The following is a 25184-nucleotide window of genomic DNA, read 5'->3' as shown; positions in this document are numbered from 1 at the left end:
ACAACATCACCTGCCTTACGGATGACTTTATTGAGTCTCTTTGAGTCTGCGACCCTCAGTCTGCTGCCCCAGCACACGACAGCAAACAGAATGGACTAGAGACCATAGATTAATAGAACTGATGGCACTTCCTGATCAGCACTTAAATGGCACTATGGGGCATGCTTCTCACTGTCATGTGACCACGGATTGTTCCATTATGATTGATTGTATATTGTATTTCTTGAGTGTGTGTTTGTATATGAAAGTTAACATCCGTATGGAAGTCGGTATGTGCCAATTCCTGGAGTTATTATTTATTGATTATTCGGGAATGAGTTGTTCATAATGTGTCAAGTATTACCTTAAAACCCCTGTAATTAATAATTGGTTTGCCCAGGGGAGGGGCTAATGGGTATTTGAGGGGAGCTCTGGTCAATTAGAGGAGAGAGTGCTTTTGAGTGAGTGATAGCATGGGTAGCTCATGGTACCAGAGTAAGTGTTACAACTATTTTGTTTTTGTATGTATTTTGGCCTGCACTAAGTATTTTTCACGTTTGCTGCTGTTTGTGGAATGGTGTAAATAAAATAGATCACTACACTGAAGTTTTTCTGGCTGAGCCACCATTTTCCCCATTTTTAAAACAAACCCGTGACACAAGAACAAACGGTAGCTTCCACTGACCTGTTCACATGTTGCTGTCATTGCCCCGATATCTTTACTTCTCCATTTTTTTCAAGTACATCTTTTGTTTTTTTTGCTTTTTAATGTGGAAATCTGTTGTTCTCTCCCATCTATCTTTTTGACTCTAAAGAATGACGCTTTCCAAAGGAGAAACAAACCTGAGGTCTCAAATGCAGATTATGCTGATTTGGACATCAATGAACGGGACAACCCTCCACAAGTCAAAAAATACCGCCAGGGCCTTCAGAACCTAAAGCCTTTCGCCTGCTCCTCAACAGAGTTAGTGTTTTTTAATGACATTGTTAGTCTGTTTGGATGCAATTAATAAATAGGCTTAAATGGATAATACACTATGGATGATAGCCTGATAATAGCTGTTGTTTTAATCTAAATGCCATTATGGCTGCTATACCCATAGCAGAGCTATTGGATGATGTTTCCTTGTCTAGTTCCCACCCAGTTGACAATGCAGGATTCCTGTCTTTTACAACCTTTGCCTGGATGACTCCTATGATGTGGGCCATATTCAGGAAAAGGATGGACATGACGACAATCAACCTGTCACCCTTTGACAAAGCTGACAGCAATGGAGAAAGGTTTGAATTTATTCTGGCTGATTCAGGGGTGCAATACTTCTCAAACAACATTTGACAGTATGGGACTCATTGATAGCTGACAATTCTAGTTGCTGAAATTCTTGTCTGGAAATGGAATCGTGGTTAGGGAAACAATTACAAACGTTGAATATCTGTAGTGCATTTCATGAGAGTGTTTGCTAACCCTAACCTTGACCTTTGTAATGATTTATCAAGGCTGAGAGCGTTGACTCTGATTTTATGTTGTACAGGCTCTTCCGACTCTGGAAGGAAGAAGTGGCAAAGGTTGGCTTGGAGAAGGCCTCTTTGGTTCGAGCAATAATTCAATTTCAAAGAACCAGGTTGATTGTATCTGTCTTCATTGGTATCATCGGCATGGTTGCTGCGTTCCTTGGCCCGGTAATTTTCGACAGCTATTAATGGTTTCCTCTGATGTTTGCCAAATAATAGAGCAATTCCTCTATTCTGCCAAAGAAGATGTTAAGAAAAAACATGAAATTAAACAGTTTGTGCAGCAGAATCAAAATCTCTGCAGGCACAGAGATTCAAAATTACGGTAATTGAAAAATCTTTTTTTCAATAATTTACAGAGCATACATGTACTGATAGAAAGCTTAGTTTGGAGGTTACAGAAAATACTTTAGCTTAACATTCCTACAAATAAAAAATATTTTTGATAAAATACGGGTGCATTTGTGGGATATTGTCTTTAGTATTGTCACGATAAAATGTCAAAGTAATGTGTTTTAAATGTTGCTAGGGTCTGTAAATTCTCCTTTGCTGTAAGTAACTCAAAGTAACCTTCGGGATCTTATGAAGCTCTTCTCCCCCTGATATAATGGATTTGTCTTATTAATATATGATATATGTTTAAGAAAAACATATTTTTTATTCGCATTTTCTGCATGTAAACATCCATTTAAGGTTAAATGACTAATCCTTTCAATCTATCCCAATTTTCTTATCACTACATTTACAAAAATAATGGTGTTGTCATTTTATACAGTTGATGTAAATGTATCCTCTATTTAAGTAAAATAATAATAATAATAATTGTACCTCCACTTGAATAAATGTGTTTTAAGAAGATATTTGTTGGATTAAAATATATATATGTCTCACTTACATGGGAGCATCACCTAACAACACTGTTCCATATGCAAACACCTTATATTTTTATCTGTCTTCTCAGGCTATTCTGGTTCGTAAAATCCTAGCATATGCTGAACACCCGGAGCAGTCCACAATACTGTATGGCGTTGGCCTGGCTTTTGGCTTGTTTACCACAGAGTTTTGCAAAGCCTTCTTCATATCTTTATTGTGTGCACTGGACCTGCGCACTGCAGTCAGGTTAAAGGGTGCCTTCTCTTCAGTGGCCTTTCAGAAAGTGATCTCTCTGCGGGTGCAAACCGGCATTTCAATGGGCGAGGTAACTAACCTATAAGAGTCAAAGCTTATTTGATGTAATTTACCCACATTTCTCCTGTAGTTTTTTTTTTCTTTGTCAAATTTTTGCCCATTAGAATCGCTGAGTTCAAAATGAAAGGATAAATGTATTTTGATGGACCTGTATATATCAGACTATCAACAGGATTAATCAGAATTATGGATTGCCATGAAAATTGGGAGGATGGATCATTGGGCCCGGCCATTAAATTTCAGTGTGCATTGATAAAGGGCTAAGTTTCTTACATTTTCTTAAAAATAGTAACATAGAGAGACAGATATAACATTTTCTTTAATTTATACGGTAGTTAAATAATAACATCCTGATAATAATATCCTGGGTTTAGGTATTTACTGTATCTGTGCGTATAGTCTGGTGCAGATTCAATTAAAAACCTGGATTAAACCTGAACTATATTTAAATATATTGCTATAGGAGTAGTTTGCCCTGCAAGTACTCCTTACAGGTTTATGAGTTCGACTTTGAATAATACGTGACTGATTTAAAGTTCAGTGGAGGTGTGTGCTTTAATCAGTGCTTTTGACACAGTAGAATGTTGAAAATGTTATTGCTTTTGAAATATATTCTTATTTAGAATTTTACACAGACAACATGTTTAAAAAACACTCACACACACATTTTCTGTGTGTGTGAGTGTGCGTGACTTGTTCTCGCCTTCTTTGAAAAACACTCTCTTCCTTCCAGATGATAAATGTTTTGAGCAATGATGGCCACAAGTTATTTGAGGCTGTAGTGTTTGCGAGCTTTCTGCTCTCTGCACCAGTCCTGTTTTTTGTGTGTATCATTTATGCCTGCTTCGTTCTGGGCTCCACTGCACTGACAGGAGTCTTCATCTACCTCATCTTCATTCCTGTGCAGGTTTGTTTGTGTGTGTCTGTCTGCTTGTCTGTCTGTGATTATATTTTCCTGCAGTTTGTTTGGATACTCCTGGGTTATTCTTTAAAAAGTTCCACGTTACATATATGGATATTTTCCTTAACAAATTCTGCCAGAAGGATAGACCACAATGCTGCTTGTTTTCCATTGTCACTCACATTATTTTATTGTTTGTTTGTTTTCTGCTCTCAGTTTTATTTAGCCATGGTCATTAACAAGTTCAAATGGAAAGCCATGGTGTTAACTGACAGCCGTGTTCGAACAATGAATGAGATTCTGAGCAGCATCAAACTTATCAAGATGTACGCCTGGGAAGATTCTTTTGAGGAGAAGATTGCAGGTATGATTTAGGCAGCCTCATGCTTTATTACATTCAGATAAGTTTCTAATAGAAGCATTATTTGTACTCTCACTTTTGTGGTAAACACAAAAACAATCATGCAATATACATTCAGAATTGATTGATATTGTAAAATTGAATCAACAGTAGTTTGCTGTGACATGTTGTGAACTACAATACAATTTGCGAGAAATAATCCATGATTTCAACACTTAAAGATGATAACAGGAATGCACAGTAAACATAACTGTAATCAGCAGTGCATCATGGGAATGAGAGAAAAGTGTGAGAGCTAAAATTTGGAAACAAATAGACATCCTACAACCAGCTCAGCTTGTTCAATAATAATTCACTAATGAAGTTTGCATGTGCCGAGACACATAGCAGCCTGCAACAGTCCCTTATATAATTTCCCTATGGGAATATAATTTCCAGATGGGATTATTAAAGTATTCTGATTCTGATTAAACTAGACACCATATTTCTGTGTTATACTAATTAAACATTGCTGGTTCAATGTCTCTTATTCAGAAAAACTAAATTATCAGAGTAACCGACCAAATATTGATATTTTTATCGTGTGTTATGTATTATTGTATTATTGTAATATTTTCAATTCAATTGATAATAGAAAAGTATTTTAGTGATTTTATAGTGTGGTGTGAATGAAAAGGGTGTCCATCTGTACTTTTATGTATTTTTTTTAGCATATTTCTCCAGTGTGCCCTTTCCTCCAGAAGTTCATGTTTTCTTTGTCTGGTGCCTCATGCAAAGATTAATATCTTACAATTGTGAACATTTCAAGATCTGTCTCACTGTTTAGAGTTTATTTGTATGAATTAGTGCGAGCATAAGTAGGTGTGTCTGTCTTTCTGTGTGGCCCTGCGATGAACTGGTGACTTTTCCAGAGTGTACCATGCCTCTCAACCGCAGTTTGCTGGGATAGGGTCCATCTTAACCCGTAACCCAGATTTGGTTAAGCAGCTGAAGACGAGATGATTATGATCGTCTCGTCTCCAAGAAGATGAATGAGTGAATATATACATATAGTCTGTGCTTTTAAGCAAGCAACTATCGATCTATTATAATTGCATTGTCATGATCTAAAACGTGTTTGCACTGTGTATCGACGATCAATAGATTTACCTGAAATACTAATACCATAGAGCACCGTCTCCAAAACCCTGATTTTTGTCTTTCTTGTAGATATAAGGAAACATGAGATGAGAGAAATGGAAATGGTCAGTTACATGCAGAATATGAATGTTAGCATCACCAGCATCATCCCCGTACTTGCCACAGTTGCCACCTTCCTAGTACACACACTGTTAAAGTTTGATCTCAACACGACTGATGTGAGTACCAACGCAGTCCATTGAATACACTTCAATGGATTTGACAACTTGCTCACAGTCGATATGAATATCAAACTTAAACTTTAGAACTAATCAGTATTGCGGCGGTGTTCTTTGTGATTACCAGGCCTTTACCACCATCGCCATCTTCAATGCTATACGGTTCTGCTTGGCTCTAATGCCCTTGTCTGTGAAGGCCATGGCTGAAGCTGCTGTATCAATAAAAAGGCTGAGGGTAAACTGCTCAGAGCTCTAGATGCAGCGATCATTAGATTTAGCACTGTTGTGGATTTCAGCTGCAGTCACAAGCTGTTTCAAAAAATATGGAAAACAATGTGTTTAAGATGAAATATTTTCTGTGGCTGTGTTTAGAAATTATTGCTAATCCAGAATCCAGAATCCTACCTGAGACAGGATAAAGACAGTGACTTAGCCATTGTCATGGAAAATGCAACATTTTCCTGGACCAAACCAGAGAGTATGCTGGACTCCCCACCCAGCTTAGCCAATGGGGTGGATGCGCAGGAAGTAGATGAAATGTCCCAAACTGAGAAGACTGCAACTCTGTCATCTCTGAGAAACATCTCATTCACACTGCCAAAGGTACGATTCCAGAATGATGTGGGAAAATGTGTTTTTGAGACTGTGGTAAAGTTAAAGTTACTCTGTGTGTTATTTCCTTATCAAGGGCTGCTTGCTTGGTGTCTGTGGGAACGTGGGGAGTGGAAAGACATCATTGATATCCAGCATTTTGGAGCAGGTTAACTCTATTCAGTCTCTTTTACCATCTTATACATGTGGCATTCTTATTGCCTTTGAATGTTTTGTATTTAATTGTCCACTACTCTCATCTTACTCAAAATGATAATCCTCACTTTTCTTTACCAAGCAGGATATATTTTCACCCCTGGTGTTTTTATATATTTTTATGCTGTTTAAGTACTTTATTGATTGCCATTCAATTTGAAATTGATATAGATAGCTCTAGAAGTGCTAGAGTGTCATTCTGTTTTACATTTAACTGCTTGTGTGTGACACACTGTGATCTATTTTATAGATGTACCTTCTGCAGGGCTCCCTTACAACTAATGGGACATTCGCTTACGTTTCCCAGCAAGCCTGGATATTCCATGGAACTGTCCAGGAAAACATCCTAATGGAGCAACCCTTTGACCAGGACAGGTAATTATGAATGAACTCTGACACCTTTGTTTTCTGTACTCTACAGATTAATTTGCATATGGAAACAATAGGTGCCATATTTAAAAACAGGGCAGGTTATGTGATGTTTTACTGTATAAACAAGGGTTAAGGTTAGTGTTAGTTGACTGTTCATACAAGGCATGAGTCATATTTTCTGTGATCATGTCACATGACAAACGACGCATCAAACGTTCCTCTTATCCTTGTGAGTTTGCATCTGGCACGGTTATCAAACAAGGGCAAAAGCCATTGTGTTATCTAACAGAGCTATCACTGGGAAATCCTGTTTGTCTGCCTAATTAGCAAGCGGTGCAGCTGCTTAACAATGAACAGTATTTTGACGAGTCACTTCAGGTCAATGAATCAATGTAGGCATGTTGCGAGCATGGTGCCTGAAGTAAATGAAGAATTATGAAAATGTAAGATTAATTATACTCAAACAGGAGGAGAAGGACAATTTATTTAAACAGGTCAAGAAGGACAACAAGGATAGCGCCACCATGGCGAGACTGCTCTCGGAGATCAGGGACTTGTGCACTAACTACGCACATAGATTTAATAAGATATTAAGTATGAAATGTAAGAAATTTTATGCTCAGAATTGTCAAAATATCCTGTCTTTTTTTCATTCATATTAATCTGAAATGGTACATTCCAATTTTGTTGTTTCTTCCCATAAAATAATCTGCATAAAATATTATGTTTTTAAAATGACCTTTTAAGATTTGAAGCTTCAGATAATATATTGTTTTGATTTACTTCACAGATATGACAGAGTTCTCGGTGTCTGCAGCCTCAGACCTGACCTTAAAATACTCCCATATGGTGATAAAACTGAGGTAGGGCCTCTACTGATGACTCCGCCGCACTGCACCCATCAAAGTCGTGTCACAACCGCCACCCGAAAACTGCAATTAAATCAGGCATTTACAATCCTCGGAGTTGACTCACCACCAGGTGATGATCGGTTGACATCTCCGTCCATCTCTTCGCCCGAGTGTCCAAGACATGCGGCCGCAAGTTCGCCGATACGACTATAAAATAGATCATCAAACTGCAACTTACTGTGTCCTGGTGCCAAGTGCACATATGGACACCCTTATCACGCCCCTCCAGGTCTCACTGTCATTGCCAACATGAGCATTGAAGTCCCCCAATAGAATGAGGGAATCCCCAGAAGGAGCACACTCAAGAACGAATGAAAGAGAAAGTGTCCTTTTTAGCACCTGGATTCTCGTAGTGTTTGGATGTGGTCAGAACCATACAGACCTGAATGTGGAGGGGGGGGGTTGCTGACCAACAGGGTGGCAATAGTGGTGAAAAAGCTGTTAAAACTATTTGGTCTGGAGTGAACCACTTGAATTAATGCAGAAATTATTGGTTTTTGTTTGGAGTCTATTGCTGAAGCCTAATTGTTTTAGGGCTTCCCACAGTTTTTGTGGGTTGCTTTTGTTTGCCTCAATGTTCTCATTTAAGAAATAAATTTTGGCATTTTTGATCCTTTTGTTAACCACATTGCGTAGTTTCATAGTTCTGCAGTTGATTGTGGTGTGACATTGAACTGCAGGTCTATGAATTCTACGAGTGCAGAAGATCATATTGTGATCACTTAAATTGCACTCCCCACTGCTTGATTCTAGATTTGCCCCATGCCAGGATTAGATCTATGATGTTTCAAGAAGTGGGGTTTACCCTTGTAAATTGCTGAATCAGCTGGGTAAAGTTATGCAAATTACAGAAGCTGCTGAAGGCTTTGAAAGTGGGAGTGTCTTTCCGAAGGACATTTGTATTACAATCTCCTATCAGAATGACCTCAGAGCTTCCTAAGCCTGCTTCCTAAGCCATGCTTCTCCAATAAATTATAAAATGAGGTTGCAGCTGTTGTTTTCAGGCGTTGCGTCGTGACGAAAAACTCTGGAGTAATAATCCACGTTCCCGAGGCCTCTGCTCGATGTGACCTCGCCTGCGTTACCAGGCTGAGGAGAGAGGCCCGCACCGTCACTATCAAACAAAAGAGAAAAAGTAACTTTAAAAACCCTCATTATAATAATTCGAATCCCATTTCCAATCATTTAGTATTTGCATTGCTAGACATTTCAGAAAGTAAAAATGGCATTTTATAATACAGAATCTGGAGCCAGTGTTTTTGTAGTTTTCTGCTGTTTTGTTGGCAGATTGGAGAGCGAGGGCTGAATCTATCAGGGGGGCAGAAGCAGAGGATCAGCCTGGCCAGAGCTGTGTATTCCAATAAAGACATCTTCCTCCTTGATGATCCACTATCTGCTGTCGATGCTCATGTAGGAAAACACATTTTCGAGGAATGTATAAAGAAGGAGCTGCAGGGAAAATCAATTATACTGGTTACACACCAGCTGCAGGTGAGAAGATGCACTTCATCAGAAAACATCTTTTCCTCAGCAACTTTTCACTGAGCCTGAAACCTTTTATGAAATGCGTAAACTCATAAGGTTCTCATAATGATAGACATAATTTAAAATGAATTTTAGAACAAATGATATTGTATGGTGGAATTGTCCAAAGTAAAGTAAACCACAGCACAAAGTAATGTCGGGCTGCTACAAATGTTTTTCTTCACACCTCTGGCCACGAGGCTGGGATGGTTTCATTGATGAGGTCGTCCTAATGTGTGTCAGTATCTGGAGTTCTGTGATGGCATTTTGGTCCTGGAGGATGGAGAAGTGCTCGAGGATGGAGACCACAATGCCCTGATGGAAGCCAATGGACGCTACGCTCAGCTCATCAGCAACTACCAGCTGGAACAGTCAAAAGTAAAACAGCACTTACAGTTCAGACCTCGGATGTAGCCCTGCTATTCTCACAATGTATATTATTTTATTTCCTTACTAGATGTAAATCCCTTTCACCTTTCTTGTTTTATAAGCACAAAAAACAAATAAATAGTTAGCTACTAATAATAATAGCTACTGTACCTACATTTTATTTGTAGAAACAGGACCATATATTCTGAAAAGGTAGTAAGTGGTTTATCATCAACTGCAGTAAAGGCTCAGCAGATGCTTTTATGCAGACTCATTGCTTTTGTTGATCTTTTACAGACTCAGGCAGAAGAAGATTCACCCCAAGCAAATGAAGAGCTGGAAGAGGTTGAGCTCGCAAATCCCACATTTGGTGGTGCAGTGAACCCAGGTATGGAAAGGCAAAAAAGCAACAGCAATTATTGTTTGGTAGTAATGATTTAAATCAGAATATATGCCATTATACATTATGCCTTGCTGTAGAAAAATACAATGTTAAATAATTCTTGCATTCTGTCTAATGTGAAGTAAGTGGCAAAGATGAATACCTAAAAGCAGTTACATAGTTTGTAAAACTACCCTTTGAACTTCCACCTTATCATGGTGTGGGAGTTTGAGTGCTCGAATGGTCCCAGGAGCGATGTTGTTGGGAGTTTTATGGTCTGGTCGGGTCTCCCATGGCAGTTAAAAACTCCAAGGAAGAGAAAAAAGATCAAGGACCGTGACATCGCCTTGTATGGCGGAATGAGGCAGCAGGCTGGTGTGGGCTTGCTTATAGCCCCACAGCAATACGCAAGTTTACCCCGGTGAACGAGAGGGTTGCTTCCCTGTACATTCAGGATGAGAACATGTGTGTCACTGTTGTTTTGGTTTACACGCCGAACAGCAATGCATACTCTTCTTGGAGTCCCTGGAGGGGTACTGGATAGTACTCTGACTGGGGACTGCATTTCTCTTCTGAGGGACTACAACGCTCATGTGTGCAGTAACAGAACGAGAAGGGGTGATTGGGATGAACGGCTTCCCCGATCTGAACGCAAGTGGTGTTCGGTTGTATACAAACAGAATAACTAGGTGGTCAAAGGGTGTGGCAGCAGTGCAGAAAGGTAGCAGACCAAATCTGATTGCCAGTAAACTGTATATTGCATGTTTTTAAACATTGGTATGGCTTTGTTGTAGCATTTGTCCATATACTGAGTGTGTTTTTTAATATATATATATTTTTTTAATTATTTTTAATTATTTATTTATTTATTATGTTTGTATTGTTTGTATTGTATGGTCTGGTAGACTGCTTAAACTGAATTGCCCCTTGGGATAAATAAAGTTGTCTGAATCTGAATCTGAATCTACATACTACTACTACATACAAAAATTCCTATCTTTATTGTCAATTTATTTACAGTTGTCTTTACTATGTGCACTTCCTTTCAGCATTTGACATGTCCGAAGAAAAGGATGATGGAACAATCCAAACAACAGACCAAAAATGTAAGTGTTTTTCTTTGTTTGTTTTTTTGTATGAATGAGATATTGGTGCAGGGTCACCCACTTCAGATGTATATCCAAATTCTTAAAGAAGGTTGGGCTCAGACAGTTTGATATAAAGAATCAGAATCAGAATACTTTAATAATCCCGGAGGGAAATTATATCAGCAACAGTGCTTTACTCAACAAAGTCAGAAATACAAATTATCAGTATACACAGGCCCAGTCCAGTTTATTGTCAATTATATTTCTGTCCTCCACTGAGTCCACATTGACCCCCTGGATCATTGGATAATTTTTCCTCCTCCTGGGACTGCGATCTCCCCCTCCTGAACATTGAACAAAGGGGGGAGACAGCCGAGAGCACATCAAATTGTGTCATCCCGATGGCCGTACTGGAGAGAGAACTGGGTGCATATTCAATCAATGTAAACTCTGAGAAGCAGTATTCTGGGCTACCACACACCACAGGGTTGCTCCTAGGCTCTGGCTATCTTGCTTTGCCTACCCGCTGGTCATCACACCCCAGATCTGAAAACCTTGAAAGTTCAAGCATGCGACGTGAACTGAGGACCTCAATCATAAACAATGTTTGAGGAGACTCCATGCAGTGCTCCCAGGCTGAGGGTAGTTTCTGATTGATTTGATCAAAGAATCCATCCCACAGCCACTGCCTGCACCTGGGACACACACAAGGGAGGGAGGGGGAAAACATCTGATAACTAGGGTAGTCACCTGCTTCTGTACCCTCCCAACAAGATATTTGTGTCGGGTGTGTCTGACTTTTTTGACATTCCATATGCTGAGCTTAGTGGTTGACCAATACGGTGGTTGCAATCTCTATGGCAGTGCCATTTTGATTTTGTATTTTTGTCTGCCGACCTTGGTTCCTCTTTGTGTAGCTGTGAATTTTTGTTTTATTACTGACTATCAGCCCATCCCTCTTGAGTTTTTTGGCTGAGTAGTTTTTGTTATTTCCTTATTAAATTAACTGTAGACTAATTATCTCGCCTCCGTCTCCGCATTTTGGGGTTCACACTTTTGGGATTCCAGAGTGGGATGTCACTGGCACTTTGACCTGAGCATGGGCAGGATGCCTACCGCTGCAATAAGCTTTTCAGCTTCAACATATTATACATCACACATCAATGCCAGACAGAGGCATCTTGGACCAGGACATTTAAATATGGAGAAATGAACACAAAACACCTCCCATAATTATCTCTCTAAACCTACCTCTTCTCAGCGAGCCAAACCCACATTGCCCCAGTGTTCTTTGAAGCACAAGTTTTAAGTCAATCGAGAGACCCCGGATGCTAGCTTTATTATCTTGATGGTTTTCAGATAATGGAGTTGGCATTTATGTAAATTTAGGTGCAATGGATGTCAAAGAGTTTTGTTTCCAACTGCACATCCTTATCAAGCCCGTCACTCAGAAATTCTATTATTCTAGTTCATAATTTTCTTTGCTTTCAGCTGCTGGTGATGATCAGCTGGTGAGGAAGGAGTCCTCTGAAGAAGGCGCCGTCTCCTGGAGAATCTATCACAGATACTGCCAGGCAGCAGGAGGTCTGATACAGACAGTCCACATGTATGAACTGGAATAAATGCATACAAATGACACATGGCCAACCAGCTGTATTTGGTGTGACTGTTTTGCTTCAGGCTACTTCATCATCTTCCTTGTTATGATTAACTTCATTCTGATGATTGGATCCACAGCCTTCAGCAACTGGTTTCTCAGTTTCTGGCTGGGGCAGGGTGATGGGGTGAGGAGCATATCTTCCCTTTCTCTCACATATACATTTACACACATTAAACTCTATTTGTAATTATCAAATGTTTTTATTTTATTTTATTTTCCAGTTAAAAAATGCTACAAATCCGGGTAGCATCTTAGACAACCCGCACCTGAGATTTTACCAAATGATTTATGGTGTGGGGATTATTGCCACGGTGACACTTACCATCATCAAATGCTTCTTTTATACTGGAATCACCTTGAGTGCCGCCTGCCATCTGCACAACATCATATTCAAGAAGGTAACATTTTAGAAAACAGTGGAACCTCGGTTCTCGAACATAACTCATTCCGTTACACTGTTCGAAAACAGATTTGTTCGGAAACCGAAGCTATATTTCCGATAAGAAATAATGGAAACTAGGTTAATCTGTTCCTGCACCAGATAAATACCCATTTGCATACCTAAAATTATATTAATATGTAACTACGTGTATCTAAACAACAGATAACACATAAAAGTGTAAATAATACAAAAACAAAAGCATAATTAAAGTAATAATAATTTTTTCCCCTCAGATTATGTCCAGTCCTATGAGTTTCTTTGATACAACACCAGTTGGACGCAATCTCAACCGCTTTTCCAAAGATCAGGAGGAAGTGGACACTGTGCTTCCCCTCCATATGGACCCTTTCTTGAATTTTAGTCTCATGGTCATGTTTACCATTATCATTATCTCCAGTGTTTTCCCCCCCATGCTGGTTGTTGTGGCTATTTTGGGAGTCTTTTTCACCCTCATTCTTTTGTGAGTTTGATAGCCATTAATTGAATTATTTAATTATTAGTTGAATTGTGCAATATTCTCTGCCACATAACATGCTCTAATGCTCAAATTCTATTAGATTTGTCCTTTTGAAGTAAATATAATAGAGGTCCCAAACAGGAATTGTTGGAGAATGGGATCATAAAAATGTCATATGATTAATTTGCCAAGTGACATGAATGTAATTTGCAAGATTTAGATTGTCATACAATTCTTGCATTTATGAGTATTTTAGGACAAGCATTAATGTACAGGAATATAACAACATATTAAAGAAGTATACAGTACTGAATATTACCTGTGATTCCCCTGCAGTATATTCCAGAGGAGTATCCGTCAGATGAAGAGGATGGAGAACATCAGTCGTTCTCCCGTCATCTCTCTCAGCACCTCTACCCTGCAGGGCCTCAGCACCATCCATGCCTACAACATAAGAGACAGCCACATAGAAAAGTAAGATGCCAGCGATCCTCATGTTAATCAATTTTCTTTACTAACCTCATGTGCTTGCTGATGATGACAAACTATCTTCCTTCTGTTGTACATTTATGCAGAGGATGATCTTTCAGTTACAGTTTCTCACATTCTGTTCTTTATTGTAGATACTTTTATTATCTGCAGTATGTGAGTAAACACCATCCTTTTTCATGTTGTAGATTCAAGACACTGAATGACATCAACTCCAACCAGTACTTATTGTTTCAGTCTGGAACACGTTGGCTATCCTTCTGGCTCGACTTTATGGCTGCAGTTATAGGTTTGGTGGTGTCTCTGTTTGTAGTACTCAGCGATAATGAAGTCATCAATCCAGCTTCGAAAGGCCTGGCCATGTCCTACACCATACAGGTAAACAAAGCAGATGGATGAACATGAGTTTATTTTTAGAAAGAGGAGACCTCCAACATGTGTTTATACACCTGTTTTTTGCCTAGTTGACGGGCATGCTTCAGTATGTAGTGAGGCAATCTACCGAGGTGGAGGCCAGGTTCAACTCGTTGGAGCGGCTGCTGGAATACATCACAGTGAGAACTCTACTCTTTGCCTCAGAAAAATAGCAGAGGTTTTCTGGCTGCTACCACCGATATATCCACCCACATTGGTCCTCCTACAAATGCTGCTGTGTTTTTGTTTGACCAAAAAGGACAACTCTGCAATTTATTATCATCTGACACCCTTATTGTCCACTCACTCACACAAGATCTTAATTATTGTGTCCAGGGTTGTAAGTCTGAGGCCCCCAGACACATACCGGTAGCTGATGCTCAAATCCCAGAGGACTGGCCAAAGAGTGGAGCCATTACCTTCCAGGGCTATAGCATGAGGTACAGGGAGAATTCACCCATTGTCCTGAATGAGCTGAATTTCCACATCCAAGCTGGAGAGAAACTGGGAATCGTGGGAAGAACAGGCTCTGGTAAGGCAGTTTACAAAAATGTCAAGTTAATTTAGATATCAAAATGATTGCAGGGCCGAGATGATGGTTCTCCTTGAAGCACAGTACCGGTACGTATTACTCTGGGAGACTCCTGATTACAGGAGCCGTAATGCTCCGACAATCCATCAAGCAGTGCGGCTTCGTAGCTCACCAAAGTCGTACTAAAACATTTTGACCGATTTTTGAGCGCCGTGTACCACATAAAATTGGTTTGAGGACAGTAAGCAAAACCAGAATTAATAGAGAAGGCGTACCGTGTTATAAGGCGCATCGTTGATTTTTGAGAAAATGAAAGGATTTTATGTGCGCCTTATGGTCCCAAAAATACGGTAGGTTACGAAAGCGATTGGCAGTCCTGTGAGTCTTCACGCCATGTTCTGTTTTAGAAAGAGACAGTCAGGTGAAAGGGAACATGGAGATGGGGAGAGGAATCAATGGCTTTTTCTAATATAGTAATACCTTGACATACGAGCATAATTCGTTCCAGGACTGAGCTCGTGACTTAAATCACTCGGATGTCAAATACTTCTTCCTCTCAATTAGAATTCCTTTGCTAAATATAATTAATCTATCCTTTCTTACAGGCTATGTATCCCAGTCTTTTAAAACAGCAGTCAAAAAACCAACAATGGATCCCGGTGTATTAGCTAATTATAGTCCAATTTCCAACCTTCCATTTCTGCCTAAGATTTTAGAGAAAGCAGTTTCCAGTCAGCTGTATGTGAATTCTTACAAGGCAAGAAGTTATTTGAGGTTTCTCAGTCAGGTTTCAGAGCTCATCATAGCACAGAGACAGCATTAATTAAAGTCACAAATGACCTTTTAATAGCATCTTATAACGGACTTATCTTCGTGCTTATTTTATTAGATCTCAGTGCAGCCTTTGACACAATAGTTTATCATGAGTCGCGTGCCATATTACATAATAAACATAAATGCAGCACAGTCAGCCGATTATCATGTATCATGATTATTGAGTTTGAGTTTATTTAAACAGGGACAATACATATTCATGAACATTTACACGTAAATATGTAAGATTATAGCCAATGGCTAATTTCCATCTTTAGTCCCTTTTACATCAACAACATTAAACAACAAAATCAATAAAACAACAGTCATAACAAATAGAACAGTTCTACTAAATAGTACAAAATAATAATGAGGATGATAACATTATCAGAAAATCTGCGGATGGTAGCCCAACAATTAGCCAACGGTAAACAAATATATAAGTTTCGGCATGGGTGTGGCTACAATGTTGCTCTTCCAATAGCCATGCTTTAAATTGTTCGGAAAAAGAGGTCAGAGTCGGGAGTTCACGTATCGTGGTTGGGATAGAATTCCAAGTGTGAGAAGCACGAACAGAAAAAGTGGCTCGACCAAAGGCACTTTTTCTAAATGGAATGACACAGACACCTCTAGAGCCTGTTCTTGTTGATGTGTTTGAGTTTACTTTGACACATTCTTGTAATGGAGGTGCTCTGCCATGGAAGATTTTATAAATCAAGATTGCATCGATGTGTTTAACAGTGTTGTCCCAGCTTAATCGCCCATGTTTCTTTAATATATGACAGTGATGATACCGATTTGGCTTTTTATCTAACACTTTTAGAGATTGTTTATAAACAGCTTAAATCGGTTGTAGAGTCGTTTTACAGGCCGATGCCCAACTTGTTACACAGTATGACGTGTGTGACATGATCATAGTGTCATTATCATTACATATCATTATCATGTACTCATATGCATAATACAAATCTTAGCAACCTTATTTTGTTGACAGCCATGACAATATTGTGCTAATAGTAACCCTACCTTTGTAAACCATTCTGGCCATTTGTGTGTTTGTAGGGAAATCCTCATTAGGAGTGGCTCTGTTCAGGTTGGTGGAGCCGGCAGCAGGAACCATCCTAATAGACGGAGTTGAGATTATGTCCATTGGACTGACGGATCTCCGTAGCAAGTTGTCTATCATCCCCCAGGACCCTGTGCTTTTCATTGGAACTGTCCGGTGAATAATGTCTCATCTTTATGTATCCATGTACTGTTTTAATTGGTTTGTTTGTCACATATTTAAGCTACTGTGATATTGCTGTTTGTGTTTGCCAATAGATACAACCTGGACCCTTTCAGTAACTACACCGATGAGGAGATTTGGGAGGCACTGGACAAGACATACATGAAGGACTCAGTACGTTAATGTTAACAGTACTGTACATTTACAGTCTGAGGAAGTATTTGGTCATTTATATAAACCAAATTAGCATCTGCTACTTTTTATACATACATTTCCCAAGAACTGTGAATTTGTGCTCAATTCAGCTCAAGCCTTGGAGTCACAGTGACAAAGTGTGGAATTCAAGGAGGTTATTTCTTTGCCAGCATACGTCTGCTTTACTGTTAGAATGACATAAAAAGGAATTTTGATGAGATTTGTATGAGCGATGGAATTGGGATGGAAGTAATTGTATCCCATCTTTAGATATACAGCAGGGGTCGGCAACCTAAGACACGTGTGTCATGACTGGCACGCGAGGGCATTTATTTTGGCATGCATAGAATATTAAGAGGCAAAACAAATATTGTAGATTATTAGATTGAACACCTCGCTAGAAATAGAGCACTGTCAGAGAGCAGACAGAGAGAATCCAAAAGCACGACAGGAGAAGGGAATCCAGAAACGTAACTTTAATGTTCAAGCACAGGTGGACAGTCCACACCAGCAGATCAGGATAGGGGCAGGGAGATAGATAAGTTCCAGGAAACAGGCAGAGTTCACCAAACAAGTAATCAGACCAATCAGGAAGACAAATCCAAGCTTCGTCTCCATCGTCCTCGTGAGTTTTCTCTTTCACTGTCATCCTTACCATTTTCTTTCTTTGGACACATTACTTATAACTAATATTCACAAATACAGCGAAAATTACTGAACGGGTGAAGCAGGCTTGGAGCGCTCGCATCTCAAATTCAAGCTTGCATCTCAATGCAAAATATTCCTTGCAGTCAGGCTCATATCTCGGAACGCTCGTGTGTTGAGGTATTACTGTATTATATATATCATTGCATTGCAAGATGCATTCTTGATTCTACCTTCATGGATAATACTGTAGCTACAGTACTTGGACAACAATGACTAATACAAATTAGATTTCCAAGATATTCCACACAACAGTTCATGTGTCCAAGTTTTAATTTAAATATGTTTACCTGGCAAAACTAAAGATGATACCGGTCCAGATGTGAGAGGTAGGATTTTTTTTATGGTCAAGGAGTCATATAATAAGGTTTAAACTATTATGGGACGATTGCTCTTAGGAGTAATTATATAATTTATGCTGCTGAGGATATTAAGTTTATGTTATATGACAGCGTTCAGGGTAATATGTTGCCATGGTGCTTATAGTAGCAGCAGCTCCTTTTTTCATGGCCTAAGAGAGTCATTCAAACATTATTTAAAATTATAATATTCAGTGGTGTCTGAAGTATTGCCAGCTTTTAACCCTTTATAGGGCACTTAGGACTCAAAATCCAACCGTAGTGTTCTTGGAGGACTTTATTTCTGTTATAACATTTTTCACTGTAGAAAATCAAATCGCCAAAAATAGTCACTTTCCGAATAAATGGTGAATACAGATTGCAAAATCTGTGAACAAGCTGACCTGGCTGTATTTTGATGATCTAGAAGAGATCCTGGATTTTGGATCACTTTGAAAAAAGCATTGACAATGCAGTCAATGGAGCTTCTAATTTTATTCCTAAATACCTCAGTTGATTATTGACTGGTATTTATGGAATTTGACAGTCATGTAGGGTGGGGACCTCTATCTCACGACCGAATTCCATCCGGATCGGATCCAGATTGCGTTTGTGTTTTGGCCTACTGTGCATTTAATATTAGATATAGAGCGTTGACTTATAGCTGAGTCAATTCTGCATCGGAGCATGTAAACAGATTTGTTACTTCCATCAAGGAGTTTATGTTTTTGACAGCATCTGTTTGTCTGTTAGCGGGATTACAGAAAAGGTCTGGTTTTTTTGCATTCCTCAGATCTCCAGACTGGACGGGCAACTAGATGCTCCGGTGCTTGAAAATGGTGAAAACTTCTCTGTAGGAGAGAGACAACTGATTTGTATGGCTAGAGCACTGCTCCGCAACTCCAAGGTTTGTACAGGTGTCTGTCCCCTCTGAATTAATTACCCTCGCCAAAGGGGAGGCGAGGGTATTGTAATTGGGTCTGTTTGCCTGTCTGTCTGTCTGTCTTTCTGTTTGTTTGTCTGTCCGCGCGCATAACTCAAAAACTAGTAACCCAATCAACTTGAAATTTTTACACAAGCAAGGTTCTGTCCGTGTCTCGGTCCTCCCCGAGAATGGCGTTGATCCGGATCTGAAGCCAGATTTTAGAATTGTTTAAAGGATTCTTTAACATTGCGAGATAAGGCACTTGGAGGCGAGGGTCTGCAATCTCTGATTGATCAGCTTGTTTGATTTGTATCGGTTCTTTGCTGCTGCTGAACATGCCTGTGTTGCAACACAAACTCAAATTCCATGTAATTTTTATTCATTTAGTTCCATATCTCACCTAATTTCTCCTTTCGACTCTGCACAATCTCAAACCATGTATCTCTCTAACGATAGATTCTTTCGTTCATGTTTTTTTCCCTTCATGTGTGAATGCATGGTATAGTTCTCCAAGAATGTATTTTCTTGAGAGGAATTTCACTTCAACCACAAAGCCATGTTCCATTTTTTTCTTTGATTCTGCTGTCATCACTTCAAAGTTGAAGTCTTTACCAGTATACAGCATATGACCATTTCCAATGATTTAGGGGGAAAATGCATGCAGTTAAAATAGATTTATTTGATTATCACTAACGGGACTGATTTGAGCTTAAAAATAACTTAATGAAGTTGAAACCTTCAATTTTTTAAAATGAGGACCTTTTATGCTCTCAAACTTAATGACTGTTGTATTGTGTGTCATGTGGAAAACAATATTAGTATTAAATGCTCTGTTGCTGTTAAAAAACTGAAATAAAATTTAAGTGGAAAAAAAAAAACTTAATGACTGCTGGGATAGGCTCCGGTAGATCCCGCGACCTGGTTTTCACATGAAGCGGTTAAGATAATGAAGAATTTTGAACAACTAACTCTGTGAAGGTGAAAAATAATCCTCAGTCATCAGTCTTTATGAATTATTCCCCTTTCCTGCTGTCATCTGCACAAACTCTCTCTCCTGTGGTGCAACAGATTATTCTTTTAGATGAGGCAACGGCATCTATTGATGCGGAGACAGACACCTTGATCCAAAGCACCATCAAAGAAGCCTTCCAGGGCTGCACCGTGCTCACCATCGCCCATCGCATCAACACTGTGATAAACTCAGACCGCATTCTGGTCATGGACAGTGGAGAGGTAACAAACAGAATCACTATTTATTTTTTATCCTGGAGCCAGACTTACAATACATGTTCTCCCTGACAGGTGGCAGAGGTGGACAGTCCAGACGTGCTGAGACAAAGACCAGATTCTCACTTCTATTCACTCCTTGCTGCTGCTAACACTATGAACACCTGAGCCACTGAAGCCCAGTGACACGCCAGCGCCTCAGCACTAATAGCAAGAGGGACACTAGTTACCTCCGCCGAGGCGAGGTGGAGGTTATGTAATCGTCGGAGTCTGTCTGTGTGTCTGTCCGTTAATTTGCCTTTAAACTATGTTACCAGGAACAGATGATTAAATTCTGGTGATGATCCAGAAGAGATCGCGGATTCTGGCTCAGTTTGAAATATTAACATTGTAGTCAATAGAGCTTCAAAATCTGTTCTTCAATATTTTGGTTGATTATTATGGAATTTGAAACAGTCTTGTAGGGTTGTGTTAGAGCTTTCCTCAACTCTCCCCGGTTCTTTGATCCCATTCATATGTGTGTACTCAATGAAGAGAATGTTGGTCAAGTTTATACATTTATATAAACAATAAATCAGGTACAAGTTGGTGAGGAAACTCAGCGCTGAGGTTAGGCCATGTTCCTTGTGTCTGTCCCAGGGCCCAAACCAAACAATGTCTTCTTGCCGTCTCCTTTTAACACATTCGTTTCAGTCCCTCCCCTAAGGGTGGGGCTTCCCCCCAGCCTATCTGAAACCCCTGTGTATCAGTTTACAATGTGATGTCTTGTATGTGACTTAATGTATATACTTAATCAGTATAGTCCATTTATCTAAATGTTGTGCAATCCTATTGTTCTGTCGGCATGCAATTATGTTGTGGAATTCCATCTAATGTGGAAATTCCCTACAGTTGGGACCTCTATCTCACCACCAAATTTCATTCAAATCGGATCTAGAGTGACGTTTTAACAATGAAAAATCCCATTTACGGATTAAAAAATCTGTTTAAAATACACATTAAGTCCAATTCACTTTTACTTTTCATGGTTGGTGTGTAAAGATACCAAGAACAATTTATAACCTTTTGGTGATGATCCAGATCACCATATGGATGAGCTGCTCGGCAGAGGTCTGCACTCTCTAAGCGCTTTTCTAGTTATTGTATTGATTTACACAACCAATCTTGTCTTGCATCTGGTGTAGCTGAGAGGTGGGGTTTCATGCAAGAATATCGCTGATAATGATAAATAATGATGTCTTTATTGCTCTTTTTGTTTACTGATAATACTGAAATAGACTTACTGGAAAAAAGTAGTGCTTATGTCCTATTGTTTAGACACTATTTAAAGCATTATTTATAGATTGTTGTGTCTTTGTCTGCTGCCACTTTGCAGCCATGCTGATCGATGCCTTTGTCCAGAAATAGAAAGGGAAATGTCCTATATGATATGAGACAAATAAGCAAAACACGTTTTAATATCTAGCATGGGACGTTGATGGATGATTAGTTACTTGCACTTATTTACAAACGGCAAGTGTTGCACTAACCCAGGGGTGTATAAAGTGTGCCATGGAGGGCCGAGACACTGCAGGTTTTCCTTCAAGCCGGTCACTAAAGCAAGTGATTTTAATTAGCAACACCTCCTTCAATTTCGGAGAAGGAGATCATTAGTGAGATCAGCTGCTGGAGAGATGGTTGGAAAGAAAACCTGGAGTGCCTCGGCCCTCCATGACACGGTTAGGACACCTCTGCACCTTTTCTTGACTGACCGAACAACCCCCATTCATTCAGTGAATGGAGTGACGGTAACCAGTACTGCTTTTTTGGGGGGGGGCTTAGTATATTTTTGATTGGGGGGTGGGAGTGGGCACTGGGCAGGTCTTAAGGCTTCAAAGAAGCAAGTTGGAAAAAGTTGGAATAATAACAATAAATCATGCTTTTTATCCTCCTCATGACCTCTCGATAGCCCAGATATTGAATGACAACCTGAAACGTGCATCGAAGAATTACATACTACAATTACACTGGCATAGGTTTACAAAATGTGTACTCTTTTTAATAGCATTGTATTCAGCTGTGAGCTGTCGCAGAAAACAATGTTTCATTTTAAACATGAGCAATAAAATCGACTTTTTTTTTGCCACAAATACAAGGCTACAAATGCTCCTGTGTTTATTTAGCAATTGTGAAATTCATTTATGAGATTGGTATTTCAGCTTGAATGTCAGAGTATTTTAACATTTTCATTCTATTCTACATTCACACTTAGATGGAAAAATATTTATCATAATTTGTGGTGTAACTGAGAAATAAAATTAAGAAATGAAGTCTAAAGCATACTGCTCATACTCATTGAAATACTTTAAAAATCAACGATCATCTCATCTACAGGCGCTTTTCCGCTTTGCAGGTCACGGGTCTACTGGAGCCTGACCTCGCTTGCTATGGGCGAGAGGTAGGGTACAACTCGGACGCAATGCCAGCGCATCTCAGGGCCACAGAGACACTCATACACTACAGACTATTTGGACCTAAATTGCATGTTTTTGGTGGTTGGAGCAAACCCACATGGACATGGGGAGAACAAACGAACTCTGCACAAACAGAATTCGAATACAGCACCTTTTGCTGTGAGGCGACAGCACTGTCCACTACGCCAGCGATCCGCAACCTTTTTCCTGACCGGACCGGTTTCATGCCGGGCAATTTGTTCACGGATCGGTAATGAAATAAAAAAAAGAGGACTGTAATCTTACCAATAAACGTTATATAATGACTTGCAATAACTATTAAACAAGTATTACATTAGTTGTGGTCTCAATAATTGCTTCTGTCCTTCATGTTCACGTTTTTTTCTTTCATAAATTCCACATTCTTGTCTTTTAATCCAGAGTTCTTGGTCTCTGTGCCAAAGCAGTTTTGAACCCTTCATTGCCTCATTAACGAAGATAATCAGCTGTTGTAGATAAACCCGTGTTTTAAGTCTGACTCCTGGTTTGTCTGTTAAAATACATTTTCTTTTCTTCTTCCTCAGTTGGACTTTATACCCTTAGCCTCATTAACGAAGCTAATCAGCTGTTGTAGATAAACCCGTATTTTAAGTCTGACTCCTGGTTTGTCTGTTAAAATACATTTTCTTTTCTTCTTCCTCAGTTGGACTTTATACCCTTAGCAAAGAAGCTCTCCAAAGAGTGTTTTTTTGTTTGTTTTTATTAATTTTCGCTAGTTTAGGGCTGTATTGTAAGTAACGTATCACGTGACTAAGAAACTTCACAGGCGAATGTTAGGTTGGAGAAAAGCTGGTCGTTTTTCAAAATAAAACACCTTTTAGACGCTAATAATCGATCCAATGGAAATGTTATACATTTGTTATTCTGTGCGGCCCGGTAACAAAGCCTCACGGACCGGTACAGGGCCACGGACCGGTGGTTGGGGACCACTGCACTACGCCACTGTAAAAACATCTAATTACACTAAATAATCACTTACCTGATAAAGGATTACATTTCCATGGTAAAATAAATGTGGATAGCTCACATTTCTTTGCAAACTACAACATTCATCAACATTATTTAAAACTAGAAAAGCACTCGGCGAGCTCAAACCTCCGCCAAGCAGCTCATTCCCCTCCTAATTGCATTTACACCGTCCACATGGTGATCTGGATCATCACCAAAAAGTTCTAAATTGTTATTGGTATCTTAATACACCAACCATGAATCAGAGTTTGTGTATTTTTAACTGGTTTTTGAATCTGTCAATGGGGTTTTCAATGTGAAAATGTAATATTTTTTACTGAGTTCATTTTGGATCAGATCCAGAAGAAGATTTTGCATGATAGTTCTGACCCCTTTATGACTGGTTTTTGGTGAGTGAATTAAATGCATATTTTACAAAATGTTTTTTTTATTTTTAAAGCCTCCATTACGTAAATGCCACCCCAAATAGGAGGCCATCGAGGTGCATGCTTTGATCTATCCTAGCTCACAAATTGAGAATGTGGGATATATACTGGAAGGGATTGGATAATTCTAATTCGTGAGCTGAAATCTACCGATAATGTGGTCCACCTGTTCAAGTCCTTTTGTATCTTCTGATTTATCCTCTCCTAGTTTGCTTTGTATAGTTTAGACAGTCCTTTTGTGATTGTGACCCTCAAATAATAATTTTTGTTATGTGTCCAGTTACATTAAAATAATTATTGAATCTCTCTTGTCAGAGTGCAGTTAAATGTTTTTTTTCTTTTCTATTTTCTTCTCTCTTTCTAACTTAAGGTTGCTTCCCTGTCTCCAAGTTGGTACACTGTAATTATTAATAATTGTAATAATAATAACTTAATTATTTGTTATTTGTTATTGTTCATCACTGATCTGATCATTTTTAACTGCCAAATGTTCTACGGTCAGGACAGTCGTGTTGTTTATTGCCCTGTTGTCTCACAGCAAGTAGGTTCCTTACTTTTTTTCTAACTTGTCTGCATTTGTGCTCGAAACTGACAACATACATGATGTCAGTCATTGTTCCAGTTTCATGCATTTTATTTGGCAGACTAGCCTTTTATATTTTATTAAGCTGTATTTCCTACTTTGCGCCATCCAGGGCTGTGCCACACCACGGTGAAACATGCAACTAACAAGACGGACAGACAAAAAGTGAGGAATAGACAGTGTTCTGAGGAGAAAGTGCAGTAGATCATGAATTCTAAAGACATATAGACAGGTGAAATGTGATGAGATGTTAATCTACCATGGGATGCAATGCTAGAGAGAGTATTGCCTCAGCATGGTCACGAGTTCTAAAGAGCATGGACATTCATGTGAAACATGTAATGTAATAATATGTAATAATAGTGTTGGTTTTGTCTTTGTTCTAAAGAGCATGGACATTCATGTGAAACATGTAACTATATGTACCTGGTGATCTATTTCCAGTTAGCATGTGGGTGTGATGATAGTGTTGGTTTTGTCTTTGTTCTAAAGAGCACATGCCGTGCTCTTTAGAACTTGTTACCATGCAGAAACAATA

At 39.2% G+C, this 25184-nt stretch overlaps 1 protein-coding gene across 1 annotated transcript; it reads left to right on the top strand.

Moving 5' to 3' along the window:
- Window positions 1–463: 463 nt before the first annotated feature.
- On the top strand, window positions 464–20345 carry LOC137914329 (ATP-binding cassette sub-family C member 12-like). Its single transcript, XM_068757934.1, has 30 exons — window positions 464–474; window positions 812–943; window positions 1114–1260; window positions 1512–1659; window positions 2453–2689; window positions 3413–3586; window positions 3797–3944; window positions 5151–5299; window positions 5427–5534; window positions 5672–5902; window positions 5988–6059; window positions 6357–6481; window positions 7269–7341; window positions 8677–8880; window positions 9157–9291; window positions 9580–9670; window positions 10714–10770; window positions 12244–12336; window positions 12433–12536; window positions 12634–12810; window positions 13088–13314; window positions 13648–13785; window positions 13989–14178; window positions 14265–14354; window positions 14551–14746; window positions 16622–16781; window positions 16883–16961; window positions 18819–18932; window positions 20019–20183; window positions 20253–20345. Exons 1-30 carry the CDS (start codon window positions 464–466, stop codon window positions 20343–20345), a joined length of 4068 nt encoding a protein of 1355 aa, XP_068614035.1.
- The last annotated feature ends 4839 nt before the right edge of the window (window positions 20346–25184 follow it).

The sequence above is a fragment of the Brachionichthys hirsutus genome, unplaced genomic scaffold (genome assembly GCF_040956055.1).
Source record: "Brachionichthys hirsutus isolate HB-005 unplaced genomic scaffold, CSIRO-AGI_Bhir_v1 contig_209, whole genome shotgun sequence".
Lineage (NCBI taxonomy): Eukaryota > Metazoa > Chordata > Actinopteri > Lophiiformes > Brachionichthyidae > Brachionichthys > Brachionichthys hirsutus.
Note: the sequence above shows the minus strand (reverse complement) of the source record. Positions and strands in the feature narration are given on the sequence as shown.

Bases quoted from the DNA above. Each gene is read 5' to 3' on its own strand.
- LOC137914329 (XM_068757934.1), top strand. The intron at 12,811-13,087 runs GTAACATTTTAG...TTTTCCCCTCAG, and splicing joins ACAACATCATATTCAAGAAG to ATTATGTCCAGTCCTATGAG. The intron at 13,315-13,647 runs GTGAGTTTGATA...ATTCCCCTGCAG, and splicing joins TTTTTCACCCTCATTCTTTT to TATATTCCAGAGGAGTATCC.